This window comes from Camelus dromedarius, chromosome 5 (genome assembly GCF_036321535.1).
Source record: "Camelus dromedarius isolate mCamDro1 chromosome 5, mCamDro1.pat, whole genome shotgun sequence".
Taxonomy (NCBI): domain Eukaryota; kingdom Metazoa; phylum Chordata; class Mammalia; order Artiodactyla; family Camelidae; genus Camelus; species Camelus dromedarius.
The window spans coordinates 80,631,103-80,651,618 of record NC_087440.1 but is presented as its reverse complement, the minus strand read 5'-3'; the positions used below and the strand labels follow the sequence as shown (position 1 = coordinate 80,651,618).

The window sequence follows — 20,516 nt, the reverse complement described above, 5'->3', positions numbered from 1 at the left end:
CTCTTAACTATAACCTTAACTAGTAAACAATACAGGACAAAACTGTTTCCATTGCATTTCTGTTCTTCCAAGTGGCCACCTGATAAGCCAGCCTTAATCACTGTTGTCAGTTTCACAACTAAAGGTCACATTGATTCTAAGTAGTCATCCCACAACCACCTTGCTTGTTACCAGCCATCAACTAAGGGAGGGGGAAGAGCCATGACAGGCCATGTAGATGCTGCCCTGTTTATTTTTTTAACCCAGAGAATTATTTTTGTGTGCAGTATTTGACTAAGCTCCCAAATTTGTAACCTGAGATTTCTCCTGGCACCATTAGCCCTGTTTCTGTATGTAAATGCGTGCCAAAGCACACTGTGCACCCTGGTGCCACTCACTGTGAACTGCTAGCCACATTTGTTCCCTTCCTTTTTTGTGATCTATTTTGATAGTGGTTCATTTTGGACCAAGTTATCCAACAAATATTTCTGAGTCAACCATAGATATGAAAGATGATAAAACTCTTAAATGTGTCTCCAGGCTGTGTCTGTTAAATAGCAAAAAAAAAAAAAAAAAAAAAAATTGATTTTAGCATGTTACTTCCTTGCAAAATGGCCGAACTAAACCACTTAAACCCTTGCTTCCCATTTATGTTCTTTATGGTGGAATTATGAGAATGCAACTACACTCCACTTAGAAATAGTGATACTAAAAGTGTGTAAACTTCTGGAAATACAGTTTAAAACTAATTTCTTCTGCAGAGATGCAAAGCATCTCAAGGTAACACTGGAATGAACAAATGCCTTAAACTCAAAGGAGTAAAACTTTTTTAGAATGAAGTGGAACTGTCATTTCACCCAAGCCTAACTACACGGTAGCTTTACGTGTGCTCTTGTGTGCTTTGTCTTTCTTTTTCTGATGTTCTGAGTATTATGAGCACAACAAAGTGCAACTTAAAAAAAAGGCTTAATAACTGGCTAATTCTTTCTTCTCCCAACAGAAAAGCAGTGGCCACAAAAGAACCCAACTGCTGGTTTTAGGCTCTTAAATGTGGACTTTTACACATGTCGTTTTATTATCCCTTGGGTATATGACGAAGCAAATCAATGTACTTTTTTTCAATATAGTTAATTTGGTCCTCAGAATGTTTTGAGTCTTTACTGTCCCTTTTGCATTAGCTCCTTCCTAACCAACTTTTAGCTTTACTTTAAAAAACACTATATATCAAGTCTCTAAAATCAGTGATCCGTTAATTCTAAAGCATCTGACACTTCTTGCCTTAATAACTTTAAAACTATACACAAAATTATGTATTTTCATTCAGTAGTCCAAAAGTTTAGTTATATTTTGCAGTTAACCCATCTGATCTCTGTAATTATAGTCTGTCATTTAAAATATACTTTTTAAATCTAATTTTTACATTTAAAAAATTATCTTTAGTAATAACTATTTTCTGTGGTTATTTCTAAGAATGTTATTTTTCAGAATGTGAGAATATATGTAAAGCTATTATCTTGTGAGTTTAAAGTTTGTTCTGATACCTTATGCATATACTTGTAAAAAATTTTGTATTATTTTGTGATAATGTAGATCCCCAAAATATTTAAAAAGCGTATGTTAACAGTAAATGAAAGCGTTTTAAGGAATTGTTCATATTTTCTGCCCTTGCCATTCCAACTGTTTTCACCCTACCTGCCCCAGCTCACTCACACTTTCCCAGAAGGCGAGGGACTAGATATTTGGGAACCATTTACCAAAGTGGCACTCAACCCAAGAAGCTTGTGCTACCATGCTTTTCAAACTAAATTTGCTTTAAGTTAAAAAGTAGGATTGAGTAACTATTTTAAGCCACCTCAGCACTTCAGGCCGTTCCTGTTTTCAGAGTGGAAACGTGAGCGTGGCAATCCAACGTCTGACATCAGACGCTCCTCTGTACAGACACAACACTGGGGCGCCAGCTGGGTTATCAGTACTGGCAAGGACATCACGCTATAAAAGCTGATACTTGAGAACAGCAGTGTACAAACATGCCTCAAATGTTTTAATAGAATTCAGCTTTTCCTTAAACTGTATTTTCATAATCAAAACAAAACAAAAAACACCCAATGTTAAAATCACTTAATAAACTTACAAACTTGAAAAATTAGACACTTCAGATAGGCAATAAACTTCATATTATGAAAGCAATATATTCCAAGTTTCAAAGATTTGACAAATTCTGTAGAATGTCTTTCTCATCAGTAGATGGAAACTTTCAAACTCCATAATCTTCTGCCAGGTAGGACTGGGTGTCATTCACTGAATAAATAAAACCAAAAATTTTTTCAATTAACTGCTTTAATTAACTTCAGTTAAGAAGCTGAGTATTTTTAGACAATAAAGACAAAATGTTTTACAGATTACAGTGTAAATATGACTTGTGAAAAAAGTAATTATATAAGATGCAAAAAAGATAATGTATTTAAATTTATAGGCCACACTAAAAATACTTTCAAACTTCCTTTCAGTGTATTACAATTACTAACGTCTAAGAAAACTGATGTGAGATTTGTTAAGTGGTGTAACTCTTGAAGGCCTTAGTTTACATTCACAAGTATGTTCAGAAGTTAAAAAGAAAAATCTGATCTGGAGATGGTCTAGGTAAATAAGCAATCGCTGGATGAAACAAAACTTGGCTTATGTAGTAAATTATGTAGTAAACTGAAGAGCAGAGAAAAATCAAAGCAGTAAGTTTCCCTCAAATATGCATGCTTAGAAATTTAAGAAGCTACATATCAGAAAAAGACTTGAAATGACATTAGAAAAACTAATTTTAGCCTTTACCTGGTTTGAGGTCGAATCCATTTCAAGGCATGTCGTGGTGGTACAGTAATGGTGGGATGATAAAATGTGCAGTCAGGTCTTGTACACTGAGTATTAAATCTACAGTGCTAAAGACAGAATAGTTTCAGTAACATCAGCAAAGCTAATACAAATAAACACAGCAACATGAGATGACAATAACCAGCCCACCCTAACATTAATGGGGTAACAGATGGCCTGTAACATTCACTTTAATACCACTGAAGCCTTAAAAAAGGAGCCCCCACCAAGACACAAAATCCTCATCAAAGAGCAACAGCAGGCTATATTTCAAAAGGAACTTCAGCATGTAATACAAACTTCCAAAAACCAGCCGGCGCAGCCTGTCCACTGTCCCACGCATCAGCACTGTGCACCCTCATCTGTGCCCCGCCGCAGCAGGGGAGGGAAGGCCTCTCGCGTGGTCTTTAGGCTGTTATTTCAGACAGAGATTCATGCTGAGCAGCTAAATGGCTGGAAATCCATCCATCTTTAGTACACAGTTAAACCCATCAGCAAAGTATGAGTGGTATCATTAAGTACTGCTCAATTTCATCATCTCAGTTCCCGCATGAAGGGGGGGAGGGGCCCATGCTTTGGGCCAAAGAAGGGAAACTGACTAGCAAAGGAGCGCAGCGCCTGGAAGAGGTTAGACTGCTCGTACTTCGTTTCAAAACACTTGGCCTGAGGGGCCCAGACCTGGGCTCAGGGACAATTAAGGAGGAATTTAAAGGTCTTAAAGACCATAAAGTTAACTCTAACCAAAAAAAAAGTTAAGCTAGGGGGTGGGACAGGGGAGGAAGACATTTAGTTTGCTAGTGATCTTTACAAGTCTCAGAATTGAGAAGTTATCACTAAATTCAATTTTTTGAAAATCAAAGTTCTTACTTTTGGATGATAGAAGGGACACTCCATCTTCTTACAAGCAGGGAAGTAACGGCAGAGCTGACTACTAGAAGGTGGTGCTGGTGGTGTAACTGCTGACAAAAATAAGGACAAAGACCAAATTTATTTAGGAATATGATTTTTAATGCAATCTGCTGATGTTTTAATGGGAACCACTTTAAAATACAATGAGGAGGTTTGCATAGTCAGTCAAGATAAAACAGTTTATAATACTACAGGATGGGCACACCTCTTTCAAGATGGGCTGGATTAACTGATTCTGGCACAGTGATTTCTACAACTATTCCTTGTTTTTCTTTTATTTCAGTTTATAGTCAAAAAACATCATTTTCCATTTTTTTACCCAATCGCAGTAATACAAAAAGTCACTAACCTGGTTTTGGAGACAGTACTGGAATTCTTCTACTCATGTGAGTGAAGGGACAATCTGGTTTAGTACATTTTGCATCATATTTACAATTTGGATGAACAAACAAACATTTTTCAGCAAATTTACAATTGGGGAAGGCTCTATAAAACAAAAAACATTATTCACATTCAATCTTCTCAGTGCAGTATCCACTTTTTTTGTAGAGTGTCCTTCATACTATTTCATCACTCCTTGTTTTGAGAAACAGAATAGGAAAAATAGGAAATTCCATTTTTAAATGAGGCCAGATACCAAAATAGGACACACCTGTCTATTCCAAAGCCTGGGGTAGTAACAGATTTTCAGCTCAAAAGTTAGAAGGGATTTTGGTGATAAGGAACACCACTTACTCTATAATCAAGGTCTATGTTTGTAATATTTTATGGAGTAAACTCAATATAGTGAGCACAATACATGTTGGCAAGGCACCATACTACAAAAAAAAAAGAGACTCATCCCATGGTCTCCCTGTCTGCACATCCACATAATTCTCACATCAGAATTTCCTTAAAGAAGTTAAAACATGCAGAGATTCCACCTATAGGATGAAAATAATATCTAAAAGCCATTCCTCAAAGCTCATTCCAATGGACCAGCCAGCAGGCAAGGAAAAACTGTACTCAAGTCTAAAATGTTTTCTCATTATAACTAATTCTCCCCCAATGCCTTAAAATCTGTGTGTGAACACAATACATACAAACTGGGGACGATATTATATACTCAACTCCTTAAATGCACAGAATCCTTAAGGAGACCCCAAAATTTCAGTACCTCATAGGACTGAGGCACAAAGCAGCCTCCTCCCACCTCCCGCACCCAATCTCTCACTCACACACGAGAGTGTGCTGTCTTGCAGGGGCCACAGTGAGTGCCCCTGATGCATTTAGCTATTAAAACTTGTCCACAGAAAAGAAAAAACCAAGTGAGCTGTATCTAGCAGTTAACCTGAAAACCAGAACCTGTCCACTGCTACTCACTTGCACGGTGAGATGGGGTGATGGTAGGCACACTCGTCCCCGTTCTTACAGGCAGGCCAGTACTTGCAGCGCTCCAGAAGTTTTTCTGGTTTCTGCGCCACACTCAGTTCACTCATCTCAGCTACGAAGGGAAAGGAATTAAATGCACCTCATTAATTATGATCAATTCAGGACATGGCACCTTTAATAAATTTCCTGCAAAACCCAGTCTTACAATCTTACGTTCTTCTATGTCTATAGTTACACAAAATAAATGAGTTCAAATAACATGACTAACACAGACATTAGAATCCCATAAGAGACGACGAGGAAGCGGACTGCCATCCTCACTGTGAAGGGTCACGTGGACAGTGACGCTGAACTACAGCCAAAGTTCTCACCAAAGAAATTCCAATTCCCAAAACCATTTCACCTGAATTAAATATAAAAGAGAGGAAAGAATGTGAAGTAGGAAGCCAGTAAGATGAACTGTGAACTGAGAACATCGGGTGATTAAAAATGTGAACTAAAATTCTCACATTCAGGCAAGACGATGAGTGTCCAGACACAAAAGTGCTCCCACTCACTGAGGTACAAGCTGTTTTGAGAGTCTGGGAGACAGTCACATCAATGTCTACAAAAGAAGGAAAAGATTTTTGCCTAAAGTCACAAATGCCATTACCTACAGAGGCCCAGCAGATCAGCTAACAGAGCGAGGCAGACTGAGGGTGAGGTGATCAAAAGGCAGAAAGCCTCGTGGAAGAAACAAAGGTGAGGAGGAGCAAACTGGAGAGCAAGCTTGTGTCCCACCCAGCGTGCTCAGGCCACTCCATTCACAAGGCCAATGTCAACAACTATGACATAGGAGAGTGACTCGTGCTGCAAGGCAGTCTCCCAATTCAGAAAGCCAAAAACCTTTTTATATGACATCTAAATTTTAAACACCGGCCAGTTAACTGAAATTTAAAACACGTTTACTTTAAATGAAACAAAATTACACCTGCAGGCTATAATGAAGGCTGCCAACTTCTGGTCCAAGACACCCACCACAGGCGTTACACATTACAGTTCATACTCATGTTTATGAAAGCAAGTATCACTTCAACCACATCCCTGCAGTCCTCTCGCCTGAGGTCAGGCAGTTCAAATCTGCTCTCTCACTTACTGGCTGAGCTGGACACTTCAGGTGAGTGTCAGCTAACTAACATCCCTGAACTTCTGCTTCCTCATCTACACAAAGAGAAAATAACGTCTTCCCTAGGGTCTCATGGTTCAATGGAAACAAGAAAGCAACCAATCAAAACCAAACACTGCAACAGCCAGTATTAGGAGTTCTTATCGTTTCAGTGACCCCCACCTCAGTGTTCACGATGAAGAACAAGGCACACAAATCCAGCCCTAAGGCCCAGACAGGAGCATCATCAAAGCGCCACTGGGACCACGCCTGGCACAAAGCTCCATGCTTTAAAAACAGTACAAGTCATTACTCAGCCCAGGATACAGACATATATATAAACCTCAAAATGTGACAGGGCTGGAAGGAGCAGTTCTCCCCAATTTTAAATGTTTTTTGTCTCATTCCTGCTGAGAAACATGTCTTACCCTCTCCTCCTAAAGAACTTACTTTAAAAAAAACAAACAAAAAAAGGACTTACTTTAGACTCTGGTATATACTTAAGAACCCAGACAAAGTGAAGAAGCTAACAGAACACCCAAGAGCGAGGTGGCTAGAAAAGGGAGGAAAACCTCATCTCATGAGCAAGATGAAAGGAGTTAACACTGTTCAAGGAAACCTGCTCTGATGGAAAGATTAAGTCACACATTCGAAGGTCACAACTCTGGTTTTCCCCAACATTTACTTCATATGCTATTAAAATTCTTCCTTTAGAGAGGCAAGTTCACTTTTTTTTTTGCAAGCTATAAAATGTGTGCTGCCTTCCTGGGAGGGGCTTAAAATGGATGCTGCTGTTGGTAACATCCTTGAAACACTGGACAAAAAGCCATCAAAAGCAATTACAAAGTTTCAAACTCCCTGTTTGGAGGGGGAGAGCAGGAGAGGCCAGAGCCCCTTTGTGGAGTCTCTCCAGCCTCACTTCCATCCTACTAAGAAGCTTCACCTCCGAGCAGCAGTGGAACACACAGTCCCAGCTCAAAACAGCAGTAAGGGTTCACCGCTCGTCAGCCGTCTCTGTAACAGCCAGGGCACCGGTGTCACCCAGGCAAAAACGCTTACTAACACGTTGCTTAGAGTGCCACCCACGGCTGTGACACACATACCAATGATGCCTAACTTGGACGTCTACATTTAAATGAATGATACCATATCAAAAATTAAACCGCTAAATTGAAAAACAAAGAAACGAAAACACTAGAACCTTCTCTTGTTTTAGACAAAAACACCAGGCAAGGAACCTGCACTGCCTGATCACTGCCGTTCTGACCACCTCAGTTATCACTTAAAATTTTTCTTCGATAGGGTCAGATGTTCAACTCCCCCCACCAGGCAAAACCATGACACTGCACCACAGACTCAGCAGAAAAGGCACTTGTTCAAGACAACAGCGGTGTCTCCATCACTCACAATCCCTCCCTAAAGGCTATTATATTTCTAGTTCCTGAAAAAGTATTCAATACCTTTTCATCTCTGCCAAGAGGACGATTACTTTGGAAAAATTTCAAAACCCATTACTGCTTTTTTTTTTGACACTGCTCATTTTAAGATTCAGTAATTGTCTCCCCTGCCAACAAATGTTTCTTAAATTTTTACAAGCTATGAGGAGCACGATTATCATTCTGTATCATGAATGAAAATAACCAGTGAGAGATGAGAAATGTTCATCTGCCTAAAAATATGCTGCTATCTGAACTGAATTCATCTGATTTCCACTAACTACTATGTCTCAATATTAATTAATTTAAACATAACTTCTTCTCTAAGCTTTCAAGATGTATTTTGACAGATTAGGTGAGAAACTCCTTTCAAGAGAGTTTCACTAAAGTAGAAACAGCATCAAAATCCAAGTGGATTTCCTGTCATGTAAATTACAAGAGAGACGGCTGCTGCTATGATGGGAGAGCAGCAAGTATAGTTTCCAAAGGGGGAAAAGGTCAACAAGGCCTGAAGAACGATGGCTCGTCCTGCAACAAGCGCCCTGCAGAGGTGTTTTCTGGCTCCCACGGCTGAGCTCCATCTTAGTCCTGGAGTAACAGCCTGCCTATGAAACATACACGGAGGGACAGTCTCAGACTTAACTGGTCATTTTGTCTGAAAATAGAAAAAGGCCACTACTAAGTTACAAACAAATAAAAGCAAGGCCTCCAACCAACATTCATCCAAGGATGTCAGAGACGTCCTCCACAGTGACAGCACCCTGAGAAGGCAAGTCTGAGCTCCCCACACACCGTTTGGAAAGCTACCATCTGGGTCCTCAAGCTGCCTGCTCAGCAAGCGCCACTGCTGCGGGTGGAGGAGCCCCGCGAGTCCCTCGTGTGAGGCTGCGCTGTGGTGTGCGGGTCTCATTCCTTCAAAGCTCATGTCCTCCTCTTGATCTGACATGTATCCTGGGGGGCTGGGGACACCATCCAGCGTCACTATAAACTTGGGACTTGCAGGTTTATCTGGTTGTACAAGATCTCTGCCAGACAGATAGAAAATACCATAGAATTAGGGAAACGCACAAAAAGCTGAGCCTCCTAACATGCCCTTCAACAGAACTATTGCTCCCTTACTCGCTTTGCAGTTTGTTCATTAACCAAGACGACTTGGTAGGACTTCCAGGTACAGCACTGGAGGATTCCTGCTACACACCAGGGCTACAGCCGAGCACTGCAGCCCAACGCCAGCGACCCTCCAGGCTGCTCTAGGGGCAATCTCCCCTCAACCCTGACCCCTGGCATCCAGCTGACCCTTAGAGGGTCACATGGAGGAAATAAACTCAAAAGTCGGCATCTACCTATGCTCAGAACACGACAGCCAGCAGTTCTATACTTATACTAACTTCATTATCTGTATGTTTGTTCCTTTACAGAACATTTAGTCCATTATCCAAGGCAATAATCACCCCAATCCAATCTGCTAGCTCTGGTGAGATTTTCTGATTTTGATCACCTGGCTTTTAAAATTTCTTGGATGTGCATAAAGAATCTTATTAATAGAATTAAATCATATACTGACTTATCTGTAGGATAATGCATATCTGAACAAGAAAGATGAACTGGAATTTTTGAAAACTGGATTTGCCTTATGATTCAGGGCCTAACCACTGAATCAATAAAGCACTCTACACTGGGGGCTAGGATGGGGGGGCTGGGAACTAGTGGTTAACCTCCACGATCTAGTCAACACGAGTTAGCTACGCAAGAAAAAGAAACCATCTACCGTGTCTGCATAAGGTGTCCTGTCAGTACCCGAAGGGTATCTGCGGTCTTCATCCCCGACTCTTGGTTTGGTGCCACTACTATCTCCTCAGACAGCTTTGGCTTCTTCAGAATAAATGATCTTGTGTCTGCATGGACCATGGATTCCATGTCATAGTAATCTGAGCCAAAAAAATTGGCCACAAATGTTTACTGTTGAATATAGCTTGCATTCCCAACACAACACACGTGAGAAGAATGTCAATCTTATATATTTGTAATTATTTTCAAAGAAAAATTACAATGGTTCTACTCAGGAATAAGGCTACAATTTGTTGCCAAACATCTTTTCAAAGAAGTCAAGTATTCCTCTCCTCATACAACACATTACCAAGGGATTCTAGTGAATGCTTCCTGCCTACAGTATAAAAGAATCTTCCATGAGGCATCTAATCGCGGATATTATTAACAATATAAACTCACTTTAAGTCCAACAATATTTTCTAAAAACAAAGAACGAAGAGTCCTAATGTGCCCTAGAATTATGATATAAAGACTGCTTTAAAAAATCTGTCTGAAATCTGTTCTGTTCATTCTGCACAGTACCATTTACAGAGGAAACACATCCTGATGAAAAGAACTCCACTGGCGAACGTTCTGCCTAGCTGTAGAATGACTACTTTTAAAGGGAATTTTAAGATGAATGGGCTCTGGTAAAAACACAGCAAGGAAAACTCTGATCTTTAATGCAAGCAGCCACAGATCACACCATCTACAATATGGTTCTTAAGCTCAACTACTTCACAGAATACACTGAGACCTGGAGCCCAGGATGGAGATGGCTAACCTATCTACAGGCAATCTGCTGGCTAAAGTTAATGAGTGTACTTCTCTTAAAATTAACAGGCAAATAACAGAGACCAAAATTCACAGGATATTTATTCATGTTCATTCACTGAACAAACTGAACACTTGAGAGCACTGTGCTAAGTACACAAAGAAAAAAAATAGCGAAACAGATGTATACACAATTTCAAAAGAACATGCCCCAAAAGGTGATCCAAAAAAGGCATGAATACAAAGCAACCTACTCCAGCTGGGAATCAAGGAAAAGCTTACAGAGGATGAGCATCTGAAACAGGTATTAAAGGAATGAGCAGGAATAAACTAGGAGGGAGAGCAGGAGAATAAACAGAGCATTTTTCAGGCAGAGGCAATGGAGACAGGAGGGGCTTCCTAAGGCACAAGGAACTGAAGACAGAGAGACACGTGGTGCCGCTGGAGGGGTGTGTGGCGGGCTGAGGTGGTAAGTGACGAGAAGGAGGAAGCCTAAAGGATCTTGTATTTGTCAATGAGTTTGGATTCTGGTCTAGAAGTAAAAAGTAATCAAGAGAGGTTTCTAAGTAGGGAAGTGACACGAACGAGCAAACTGGTTTTTAGAAAAACAGATGGTGGTAAGAATGGACTGGAGTCCCATTTCTCAGTTGAGGCTGCTGCCCAGGAGAGATGGTGAGACTCTGAGATACAAGATTCTCACCCCCTGTCCTCTTCTCACACACGCAGGAGGGAGACACATTCCACACTCACATCAGCACTAGCAGAAAGATCAGGTTCATTTTCTACTACAGACCAGACAGGAGGCAGACCTGCCTTCCCCTGCAAGGGCAGGACGAATGGTAAAGACAGAGGAAGAGGAGAAACCTGACTCAGGACAACAGAAAGAACAGGTTTAAAAGGAGACAAAGATAAATTCCAATTTTAGATTTATTTGTTTTGAGATCTTTGTGAGGCTCTCGGATGTTTAGGAAGAAGTTGAAAATTCAGATTTGATCATTAGGAGGGAGAGAGAAATAAGAGAAGCAGAGTCAAAACGGAAGGTGAAATGAGAACATTTAATAATCTGTACATATTCAGTGCTGCCGTCTTCTCACTGAATCCTCACAGGGAGCCCAGGAAGCAGACTTTCCTCCATGTCACAGATAACCGAGATGCAGTTCAGCGTTCTTAATTGATTTACTGAGTTCTCACAGCTGGCAAAGGCAGGGTCCTGAGTATAGTCCGAGGGCTGCTGCCCCTCCTCACCACCCTGTACTTTTCGAGGCAAAGCACTTCTACCACTGTGCATCTTAGGAGAATACAGAAGAGAAGAAGTCCATGCTGAGGGCAGGTCACAGGGTAAAGTAAACAGTTTAAGGCGTAGCAGAGGAAGAAGGGAGTTGAAGGAGAATGAAAAGGAATTAGTAGAAAAATAGAGAATGAAGTCCTGGAAGCCAAAGGACCAAAGAAGGAAGAAAACACTGGAATGCAAGTGTCACACGCCACAGAATTCAGAGATGTGTGCGCGGAAAACAGAGCTTCACACTCCACACGAGCCTGGTCACCTCTGCAAGACTCTTGTTAGCAGCCTAGGTCAAGGAGAAGCAGACAGATGGGAGAGTTAGTGACATCTTCTAGGTAAAGACCACAGGCTGAACCCACGTACTGTTTCCTCCTGAAACTCCAATAAAATGTCAATAAAGGATTAATTTTTTAAAAATCTCCCGAAGAAAATCATTGTAAAAAAGAGAACCACATTTTGAAAGTGGAAAACTAACTTAGATCTCCAAAAGCTGAGTCTTAAGCCAACAATGAAGCGATGTCGCGTGGATCGGGGACCCCTGGGAAGAGGTTGGGGAGAAAGGACACAAAAGTGGGGTCAAGCATCCATTTCAGAAGCAGTTAGTTCCTCCTAACCTCCATCTGTTTCCCTCTTTTCTGACGCACACCCTTCCCCCACCTCTGTACTGAGGCGTGTTTGGAACAAGTGGAGATGTGCTTTCCTGCTGGTCAGTGCTGGAGAGGCTTACGGACGAAGCATCACGGTCTCTGATGGAAACGTGTTGGAATAAAATAAGCCAACTGTACACTATGAAAACTTTAAAAAGCAGTTACATTTCCTGATAACCTTTGACCATTTTCTCCCTTGGAGAGAAATGGAGCTTTAGACTCTTGAAAAGGTAAAAACAGAGGGTTTCTGGACTAACAGATGCCAGCCATGTTGAAAGAAGTACCATTCTGAACACAGGTGGGAGGAGGGTGTTAAGTAAACATTACACAGTAATTAACGCTGAGGCTCTCTGCTCAGCCCTTTGTCCCCACTTAGCTCCCAGAACCCTGGCAACCAATCCATTTCTTGAAAGATCTTTCTTTGGAGAAACTAACCAGCCTAAGAGGAAAAACCCAAAGACATCATGGTGCCCCCACACTAGACAGGCAACACAAATCACTCGCCACTGCAGGATCCACATGCAAATAAGAATCAAAAGCCCCTCACCTTACCCCAACCAGTAAACCCAGGAGGCCAATCAGCTTTTTAAGTGCCCCACTCTTAGACGTAAGTCAGCCAAGGCTGCCCAGACGTCGGAGGGAAACCACTGTCATGAAAGACAGTTTTTCCAAACAGCTTGGAGAAAACAAGACCAAGGAGGGACGGGGGGAAATGTCCAAAACTACTTTTAATATCTTCAGAAAAATAAAAGGAAGTACTGTATATATGAAACAAGATCAGTATGTTAGGAAATAAAGGTAATAAAAGGGCTCAGAGAAATAAAAAACATGACAGGAGGTAAGCAAAGGATATACTCATTCATAAACCTCAGAGAAATACTTGACGCTTCAAACTGTATGTGCACCATGGATAAAGATGACTAAAGGAAACAAAAAGAATGTACAAATACAATACACACAGACCTTAGCTGTCAAACACCCTGAAAGAAGATACTCTTATGTAGAAAGCAGGATGAAATGCTGGCAGACGAGAGGGCAAATCAAGGGTGGAGAGTATCTCAAGCACTTTAACAGACAGAAGGGAGAAGCCAGAAGAGAGGCAGAGACTGAAGCAAAGGAGCGTAGCAACACCAGAACGTCCATCAGCGGGGCAGGGTCTGGTATCTGGGTAGAAGGTAGCCCTGAGACAGATTAAGTTCACCCTTCTGAGACAGAGGGCCGGGGAGGGTCAGGGAACACAGTTGCTGACTGTGAATCCTGAACGTGGGTGAAGAAAATTCAGTTAGGAGCCAATATGGAGGGGTCAAGGAACCAGAGTTTCTGACACTGGGCAGGTTTAGGGGAGACAGAAGGATGCAGGAGAAAGAAAGATCTGAATTTTAAGCCTGCTGGGATCCAACGGCTCCCTCCATCAGCAGACAGTTACGAAGCACTGAACATGCAGCTGGCAGGGACCAGGCACTGAGAACACAGGGAAAACACGGCACTTGCCCCTGTTCTGAGGTAGCCTGCGGTGTGTGTGTCTGTGTGTGCTGAGGGTGGGGGAGACAGGTAAACAGTAAGTTACAGTGGCTCTAAGAGCAGAAATCTCTAGGGATAGCTCTGGCCATGAGATCCTGAAGAGAAGTGGAAGTGAGGATAAGGCTGAACAGGCTGGAGGACACTAAAGCAGCTCAGGGCAATGCGAAATTCAGATGGAGAGTAGGGGAGGGACTCACGTGGTCCCTGGAGCAGGGGAATGAGCAGCCAACAGTTTCCAGGGACCTGGGTGAAATGGCATCAAAGGAAGAAAGTTTCTGAATGAGGTGAAAAACACAAACACCATATAGCATGAAGAAAATGCACATCTTGTCTCCTGGCCCTAAAATATTTTCAGATCTAAATATAGCATCTTAGGGCAGGATCTAAGAGATACATGATACATTAAATGAGGTGTAAGGAATGGAAATAGCAACTGAAAAATGCTACATTACAATGAAAATTTAAGATTATTACCAACCTTGACTGATCTGCAGAGTTTCTGCCATTACTGGGTCAATCTGCAGTCGAGATAACAACTGCTTCTGTTGAGTTCCTGGAATATAAATTTAAAAACTTCACTAAGCTTAAAAAACAAATAATGTCAGCATGTGTGCTTCTCAGAAATTAAGCCTAAAATAATCTTTCTAGGTTCCTAATTGAAAGTCTTAAAAATAGTTTAAAGCTTCAACAATACAATTTAATAATAATTATAGACCAAAGGTCTGTAAGACAAAAACCTGTATACTCAGGTTAAACCAAAAGTGGCAGTGGTTTTCCCAGTCTGGAAGCTCGTTTTCTTGGAGGTAAAGCCTGGTGATAAAGGTAAAAAGTGCAAAAGCTGACGGGAGGTACTGCATGGACCCTTAGCACGTGCCCTGGGAGACAAGCGATGGCCAACAGCACGGTCAACATAAGAAGTATCTCCCTCTATCACCTGGGCTCTCACTATGACAAGTCAGTCTTCTACCCGCAGAACTGCAAAGTAACACCCGAGTTGCTGGACACAGTTCTCAAAAGGCAAACTATGGGCCTGGAATGGATACAAGGAGAATAAATGAAAAAGTAAGCAGATGCTCAAGCTCTGCTGTCCAGTTCCTACCCCAGCAAAGCACGGAAACAATCACTGGTATCTCCTGCAAGAAACGACGCTCAGCTGGAGTGTGTGTAATTTCTTAAACCGGTGCGTACTTCCCTCAGAGTTAAACCGCAGAACAAAACAGTGACATATCATTGATTTGTCTACTTTCAGTCTGATGGCAGGATGTCACACTTCTCTGAGCCTCCCCAGCCCAGTGCTCACCAGGTATTAAGTGTTCACTTGCTGATTTAAAACAGATGTGTTACAGTGCAGTGTACAGAGGGATGTGACTGATCGGGTTTCAAATATTGAAAAATCAGTAATGCTAGTTTTTAAGTGTATCTATTACCGGCAGTTTCATAAGGAGAGTCTGCTCACTCAGTGCAAACATGTGAGTTGGCAACTGCTTACCAACTACCATGTTTCATTTAAAAAGTCTTTTTAATTTTAAAAGCTATGATCAGTTCAAATTTTTATCAGCTATTTTCTTTTAGAATAGAAGTTATATTACATTACTCTTTCATGGTATGCCAAAAAAACAAAAACAAAAACAAAAACATAGAAACTTAATTCCTTCCAAAATTATCACAGTAAAAACACAATAAATCCAGAAGAGCTGACCAGAAACACAGGTGTCATCTGGTCCAGTCGTATTTCTGCAGGACAGCTTGGGAAACTGACATGTCATCAGGTTACAGGAAGTACGCTCTTCCAACTGAAATACTAACAGGTCTCTAACATATAAACAGTGAACAATGAAAGAATCATACATTTTAAAGTATTTTCACAAGACAGATACACGAAAGAGGACCATTCTCTCACATCTAGAACTGTTTCATCTCTCTATACTCATCTCTTTCCAAAACATCATTTTACAGAGTTATACTAAAAAGTATGGAATTCTAAGTTTTAGGCTTCTAAGTTAAATCATGTAGAAGAGTCTGACTTTGTCATTAAGTGTTCATGAAAAATTCAAGTTCTTTGTGACTTGCTGCCTCCATATGAAAACTCAGTCGAGTTACATGATACCACATACTCAGATTTTACCTTTCTCAATGTTTCTAAGGAAGCCAATTATTTTTACATCAGTAGTCCTTGACTGTGATTCAAAATCTTCCTCTTGAAGACCTTCAAACTGTCTGTTGCATTCAGATGCTAATGCTGAATATTCATTCATTTTAACCTCCAAAGATGAAATTTTTGCTTCATTCTGTAGCACTCTAACATTCAAATCAAAAACATTTGCTTCCATTGTTAAAATTGCTGCTTTCATTCCTTTTATTTCATTGATATCAGTTGATATTTTCCGTAAAAGACGGGAAATATTGTCTAGCTCGTTCAGTGAACAAGAGGAACTTGTTACAGAACCTAAGTCAACTGGCCCAGGTGAAAAGAAAGTCGGTAAAGATGGTGATGGAAACCTTGAAGACATTTTCATAAAATTCTCTCTCCCTCTTAATATTTGGTAATTGTTCTCTCACAGCCCATTAAATTGTTTCATCAAAAGCAAAAGCAGTTATCAAGGCTGTTAGTTTAAGAAGTATTAAGAGTAAATAACATTTTAAAACCTATAACTGAAAAGATAGGATTGTACATTTCTGGAGTCAGAACTCAAAAGTAAATCTGAAAATGCTAAACAAACCAGACCAACATTTTCTTTGCTACAACTAAGAAACCCTAACACGCAGCTCCCTGTGTCCTGTCAAGTCCTCCTTATAGTTCCTCTCTGAACAATAAACCCTATTATTACACTCAGAATCTGGCTTCTGATTGGCTGGAAGCAGACATGACACACAATCTTCTATTATTTACTTCATATGGGAAGGAGCACAGAAGATGTGAAGCATAAATTAAACAACTTAACATGAAGTACTTTTTATACTTGAATATAATGTGAACTTAATGTACTTTTGCCCCTTTCAGTTACCCATAATTTTCAAGCTTCAGATTATTTTAAAATTGTTTTATCTAGTATCTTGAGTTTCATTTCCCTTTGAAAATAGTAACAGGACAGTATTTGTCAATTTTCTTTGTAGGGAGAAGGCAGGGAGGGTAACTAGACCCATGATCACAGACAAACCTCTTTAAAAATTTATGTAGTAACAACGGAATTCAACTGTACTGACGTAAGATATAGTGAGAATTTAAAGATCAGGAAAAGGAGGACCTGGCCTTGGTTTGATACTAGATCATTATTAAATAGGTGATCTTCTCCCATTCTGTGGGCCGTCTTTTCATTTTCTAGATAGTATCCTTTGAAACATAAAAGTTTTTAACTTTGATAAAGTCCAATTTATCTTTTTCTTCGGCTGTTCGGGCTTTTGGTGCCGTATGTAAGAAACCATTGCCTAATCCAAGCTCATTTAGAGTTACACCTATTTTTTCTCTTAAAAGTTTTGTAATTCTAGTTCTTACATTTAGGTCTTTAATCCATTTTGAGCTAATTTTTATATATGGTGTAAGGTAAGGGTCCAACTTCATACTTTTGCATATGGATATCCAGTTGTCCGGCAACATTTGTTGAAAAGACTATTCTTTCCCCAATGAATTGTCTTTGAATCTTTGCTGAAAATCAACTGATCATAAGCATATTGGTTAACTTCTAGATTCTCAATTTGACTCCACTGGTCTATATGCCAGTGCCAGTCTTGATTAGCTCTGCAGTTAAGTTTTGAAATTGCAAAATATAAGTCCTCCAACTTTATTATTTTTCAACAGTTTCGGCTATTCCAAGTCTTTTTAATTTCTATGTGAATTTAACAATCAGCTTGCCAATTTGCAAAAAAGCCAGCAGAAATATTAAGAGAGATTGAGTTGAATTCAAAGTCCTATTTGGGGAGTTATCACCATCTTAACAATATTAAAGTCTTCCAATTCAAGAACACAGAATGTCTCTCCAGAGCTTTAATTTGAGAAACGTCGTTTTTACCTTGGTTTACTCACTGAGCAACAAATAAGGTGCGCAAAATGTAAGGATGCAAGGTGGTAGACACAACTCCCCACAGCCTCTCCAAAAGAATTCTTACAAAGAATTGTATCCTTTGGCTTCCCAGTTAAATAGGTGTCATTCATAGTAACAGAATAAAGAAAAAGTGCTGAACTTTATATAAGAATCTTTATTCACTTCTTCACTGTATCTATAAAATTAATCTAATGTTCAAAATCTTTAGACAGAAAATAATTTTCATAACTTACAAGGCTTTGGATTCACATGGAAGTTTTTAAGAGTACTAGCTGACCTGACAGAAGACAGATACAGCAGACAGGAAGTGCAACACATTCTCAGACATGAACCACGTGCAAACCAACTGGTTCACTAGAGGGCAGCAAACACAACTTAAATGAGAAAAGCAGGGAAAGTGGTCTGACAGGATGAGCCAGTCACAAGAAACAAGATGCCTAAAAAGAGCCCATCTGAGACTCCCTGTCATTCACCCATTATGCCCTGCCCAACTTTAGAACGCAAAATAAGCAAATACCCTACCACAGATTCCAACATAAATATCCACCAGCAGAGAAAGTTTACATATTCTTAGGAAACCAGAGCACAGAAAGGTTAAGGTCAGCTAGTAAGTGGCAAAGCCTTGTTTAACACCCAAGCAGCCTGGCTCCCTGAGCCCAAATTCATAATCACTACATTAAGTATCTCTCTATGACACATTACATGGAACAAAACATGTCAGAGAAATCCATGCGGAATAAGTCCTTTTTTACATATACATACGTCTGTGCATATAAATACATATACAATTCTACTTTGTACAGAAAGAATGGACATGCACATACATATTTTTTTAAATGCCAAGGATGACAGACATACACCAATCTGCAAGTGCAGTGCTTACCTCTGAGGAAGGCAGTGGGTGGAATAAAGGGGGGATTTTCCTTGTTTTCTCTGAATATAAAAACTTCTCTTTACTAAGAGTCTTTCAAAATGCTTCCAGTCCAAAATGATACATTAAGTTTATGTATTCATAGCATCTCCTTCTGGAGCATTCATGATAATGCAGTAGAGAACTTAAAAAGGGTACAAACCCTTAACAATACATAGTAGTGGATTACAAACTGGGTTTCTAAGATAATAATCCACTTCCTCCACTAAGGTGGAAGGAAATATCACACTCCCTATAGTTCTGTTGTTACACATTCTGTGTGTATGTAAACAAAAACTATACACTGAGTGCACACACTCCAAATTGATTTTGGTATACAAAATAACTCCATGGTTAGAAATACAGAGATTCCTGACTTAGCGAGTGGGGGTTAAGGAAGGGATCATTGCAGATTTCAACCACCTCTACAAAACAGAAAATATATGCACAAATACTGGCTGAAGCCAAGCAGAAAAGACAAAAAAGACACTGGGAAAACTGCAAGTGAGATGCAAGGTGGGAGTGACACGTTCATTAAGACAACAGATATTCACTAAGCTCCTACTGTATGCCAGGCACTGTTCTGGGTACTCAATCACAGCAATTAACAACACACACACACAAAACCCTGGTCAGAGCTTGTATTCTGCTGATGAGGGTAAGGAGATAAATCTCAAAACAAAACCGCATTTTACATTGAAAATATTTAAAGCCCTGAGTCCAGATAAAAATATCTAAACTATGAAAATATGAAATATTATTAGATAGTAATAAGATCTATGGAGAAAAATAAAGCCTCAGTAAAGTGGGTTAGGGAAGTGGGGTGGGGGCTGGGAAAGGCCTCACAGAGATGAGCAAGCTATGTGGAAAGCTGGAAGAAAACATTCCAGGGAAAGGGCAAAAGTAGCTCAGACACGCTCTTCCTTGAGCTCCGAAGGAGAAACACCAAGTATGTCGGGACAAGCAAGGAGAACAAACTGGAGGCAGGGAGTGGTGGTAGGTGAAGAAATCAGGAAGGGCTTTTTTTTTAACCTGGATTATAACAGGGAGCCGTCAGAGGGTTCTGAATAGGGGAGTGCTGTGATCTCATTTATGGCTTAAAAGGATCATTCTGCTGCTATGTGGAAAAGACTGCAGAAGGGGAAGTTTGAAAGCAGATTAGTAAGGACACAATTGTAATAATCAAGTAAAGTCACAGATGACGGCTTAGACTAGGGTAAAAGTGGCAAAAGTGAAAAGAGGTGGTGAATTTTAATAGCTTCCAAAGGTTGAGGCTGACAGGATTTGCTAGAGGAGGAAGGAGGGAGAGAGGCTGAGAGAGAGAAGGAGAAAAGGAGAGAGAGAGGAAAGAAAAAAATGGCAGTAAGTCTGAAAAAAAGAACAGTATCACTAGGTTTCTGGCCTGAGCAACTGGAAAGGTGGAGCTGCCATTAACTAAAATGAAGTGAGACTGCAGGGAGAGCAGATCGGAGGGCAGGACTGTTAGCAGTTAGGTTTTAGACAAGTTTAAAAGGATTTATTACATATCCAGAAGAAATGTAGAATAAGCAGTTGGACAGGAATTAGGAATTCTGGCACAAGGTCCAGGATAGAGATACAAATCTGGGAGCTAATAGTGCGAAGAAATTGAGAGATTTAATCTGGATGAAGAGAACAAGGGGGCAAGCAACTGTGAGCAGCTGGAGCAATAAGCAAAGACTACGAAGGGTGTGAAACAGAAAGCAAGATTTGCAAGTGGTAAAGCCACAGACATTTACAAGATGTAATTTTTAATTTTTTTTAAAAAGATTCTTTTCTATAGAAACTCAGTAAATTATCCAGGGAGACTAGGC

General features: G+C 40.3%; 1 protein-coding gene across 5 annotated transcripts in view; it reads right to left on the bottom strand.

Annotated features, from left to right (window-relative positions):
* Positions 1 to 1,039: 1,039 nt before the first annotated feature.
* Positions 1,040 to 20,516, bottom strand: part of ZC3H14 (zinc finger CCCH-type containing 14) — a 38,026-nt gene continuing 18,549 nt past the window's right edge. The window contains exons 10-17 of one of the 5 annotated variants that reach the window (XM_031454162.2): positions 14,213 to 14,287; positions 9,470 to 9,629; positions 8,494 to 8,726; positions 5,113 to 5,233; positions 4,100 to 4,236; positions 3,709 to 3,797; positions 2,803 to 2,909; positions 1,040 to 2,277 (exon numbers count right to left, since the gene is read on the bottom strand). In XM_031454162.2, coding sequence (XP_031310022.2) covers positions 2,271 to 2,277; positions 2,803 to 2,909; positions 3,709 to 3,797; positions 4,100 to 4,236; positions 5,113 to 5,233; positions 8,494 to 8,726; positions 9,470 to 9,629; positions 14,213 to 14,287 — 929 coding nt within the window. In that variant the 3' untranslated portion in view covers positions 1,040 to 2,270. Of the gene's footprint in view, positions 2,278 to 2,802; positions 2,910 to 3,708; positions 3,801 to 4,099; positions 4,237 to 5,112; positions 5,234 to 6,967; positions 8,307 to 8,418; positions 8,727 to 9,469; positions 9,630 to 14,212; positions 14,288 to 20,516 lie in introns of those variants that run through there. The other 4 variants (XM_031454161.2, XM_031454165.2, XM_031454164.2 and 1 more) reach the window with 4 other exon arrangements.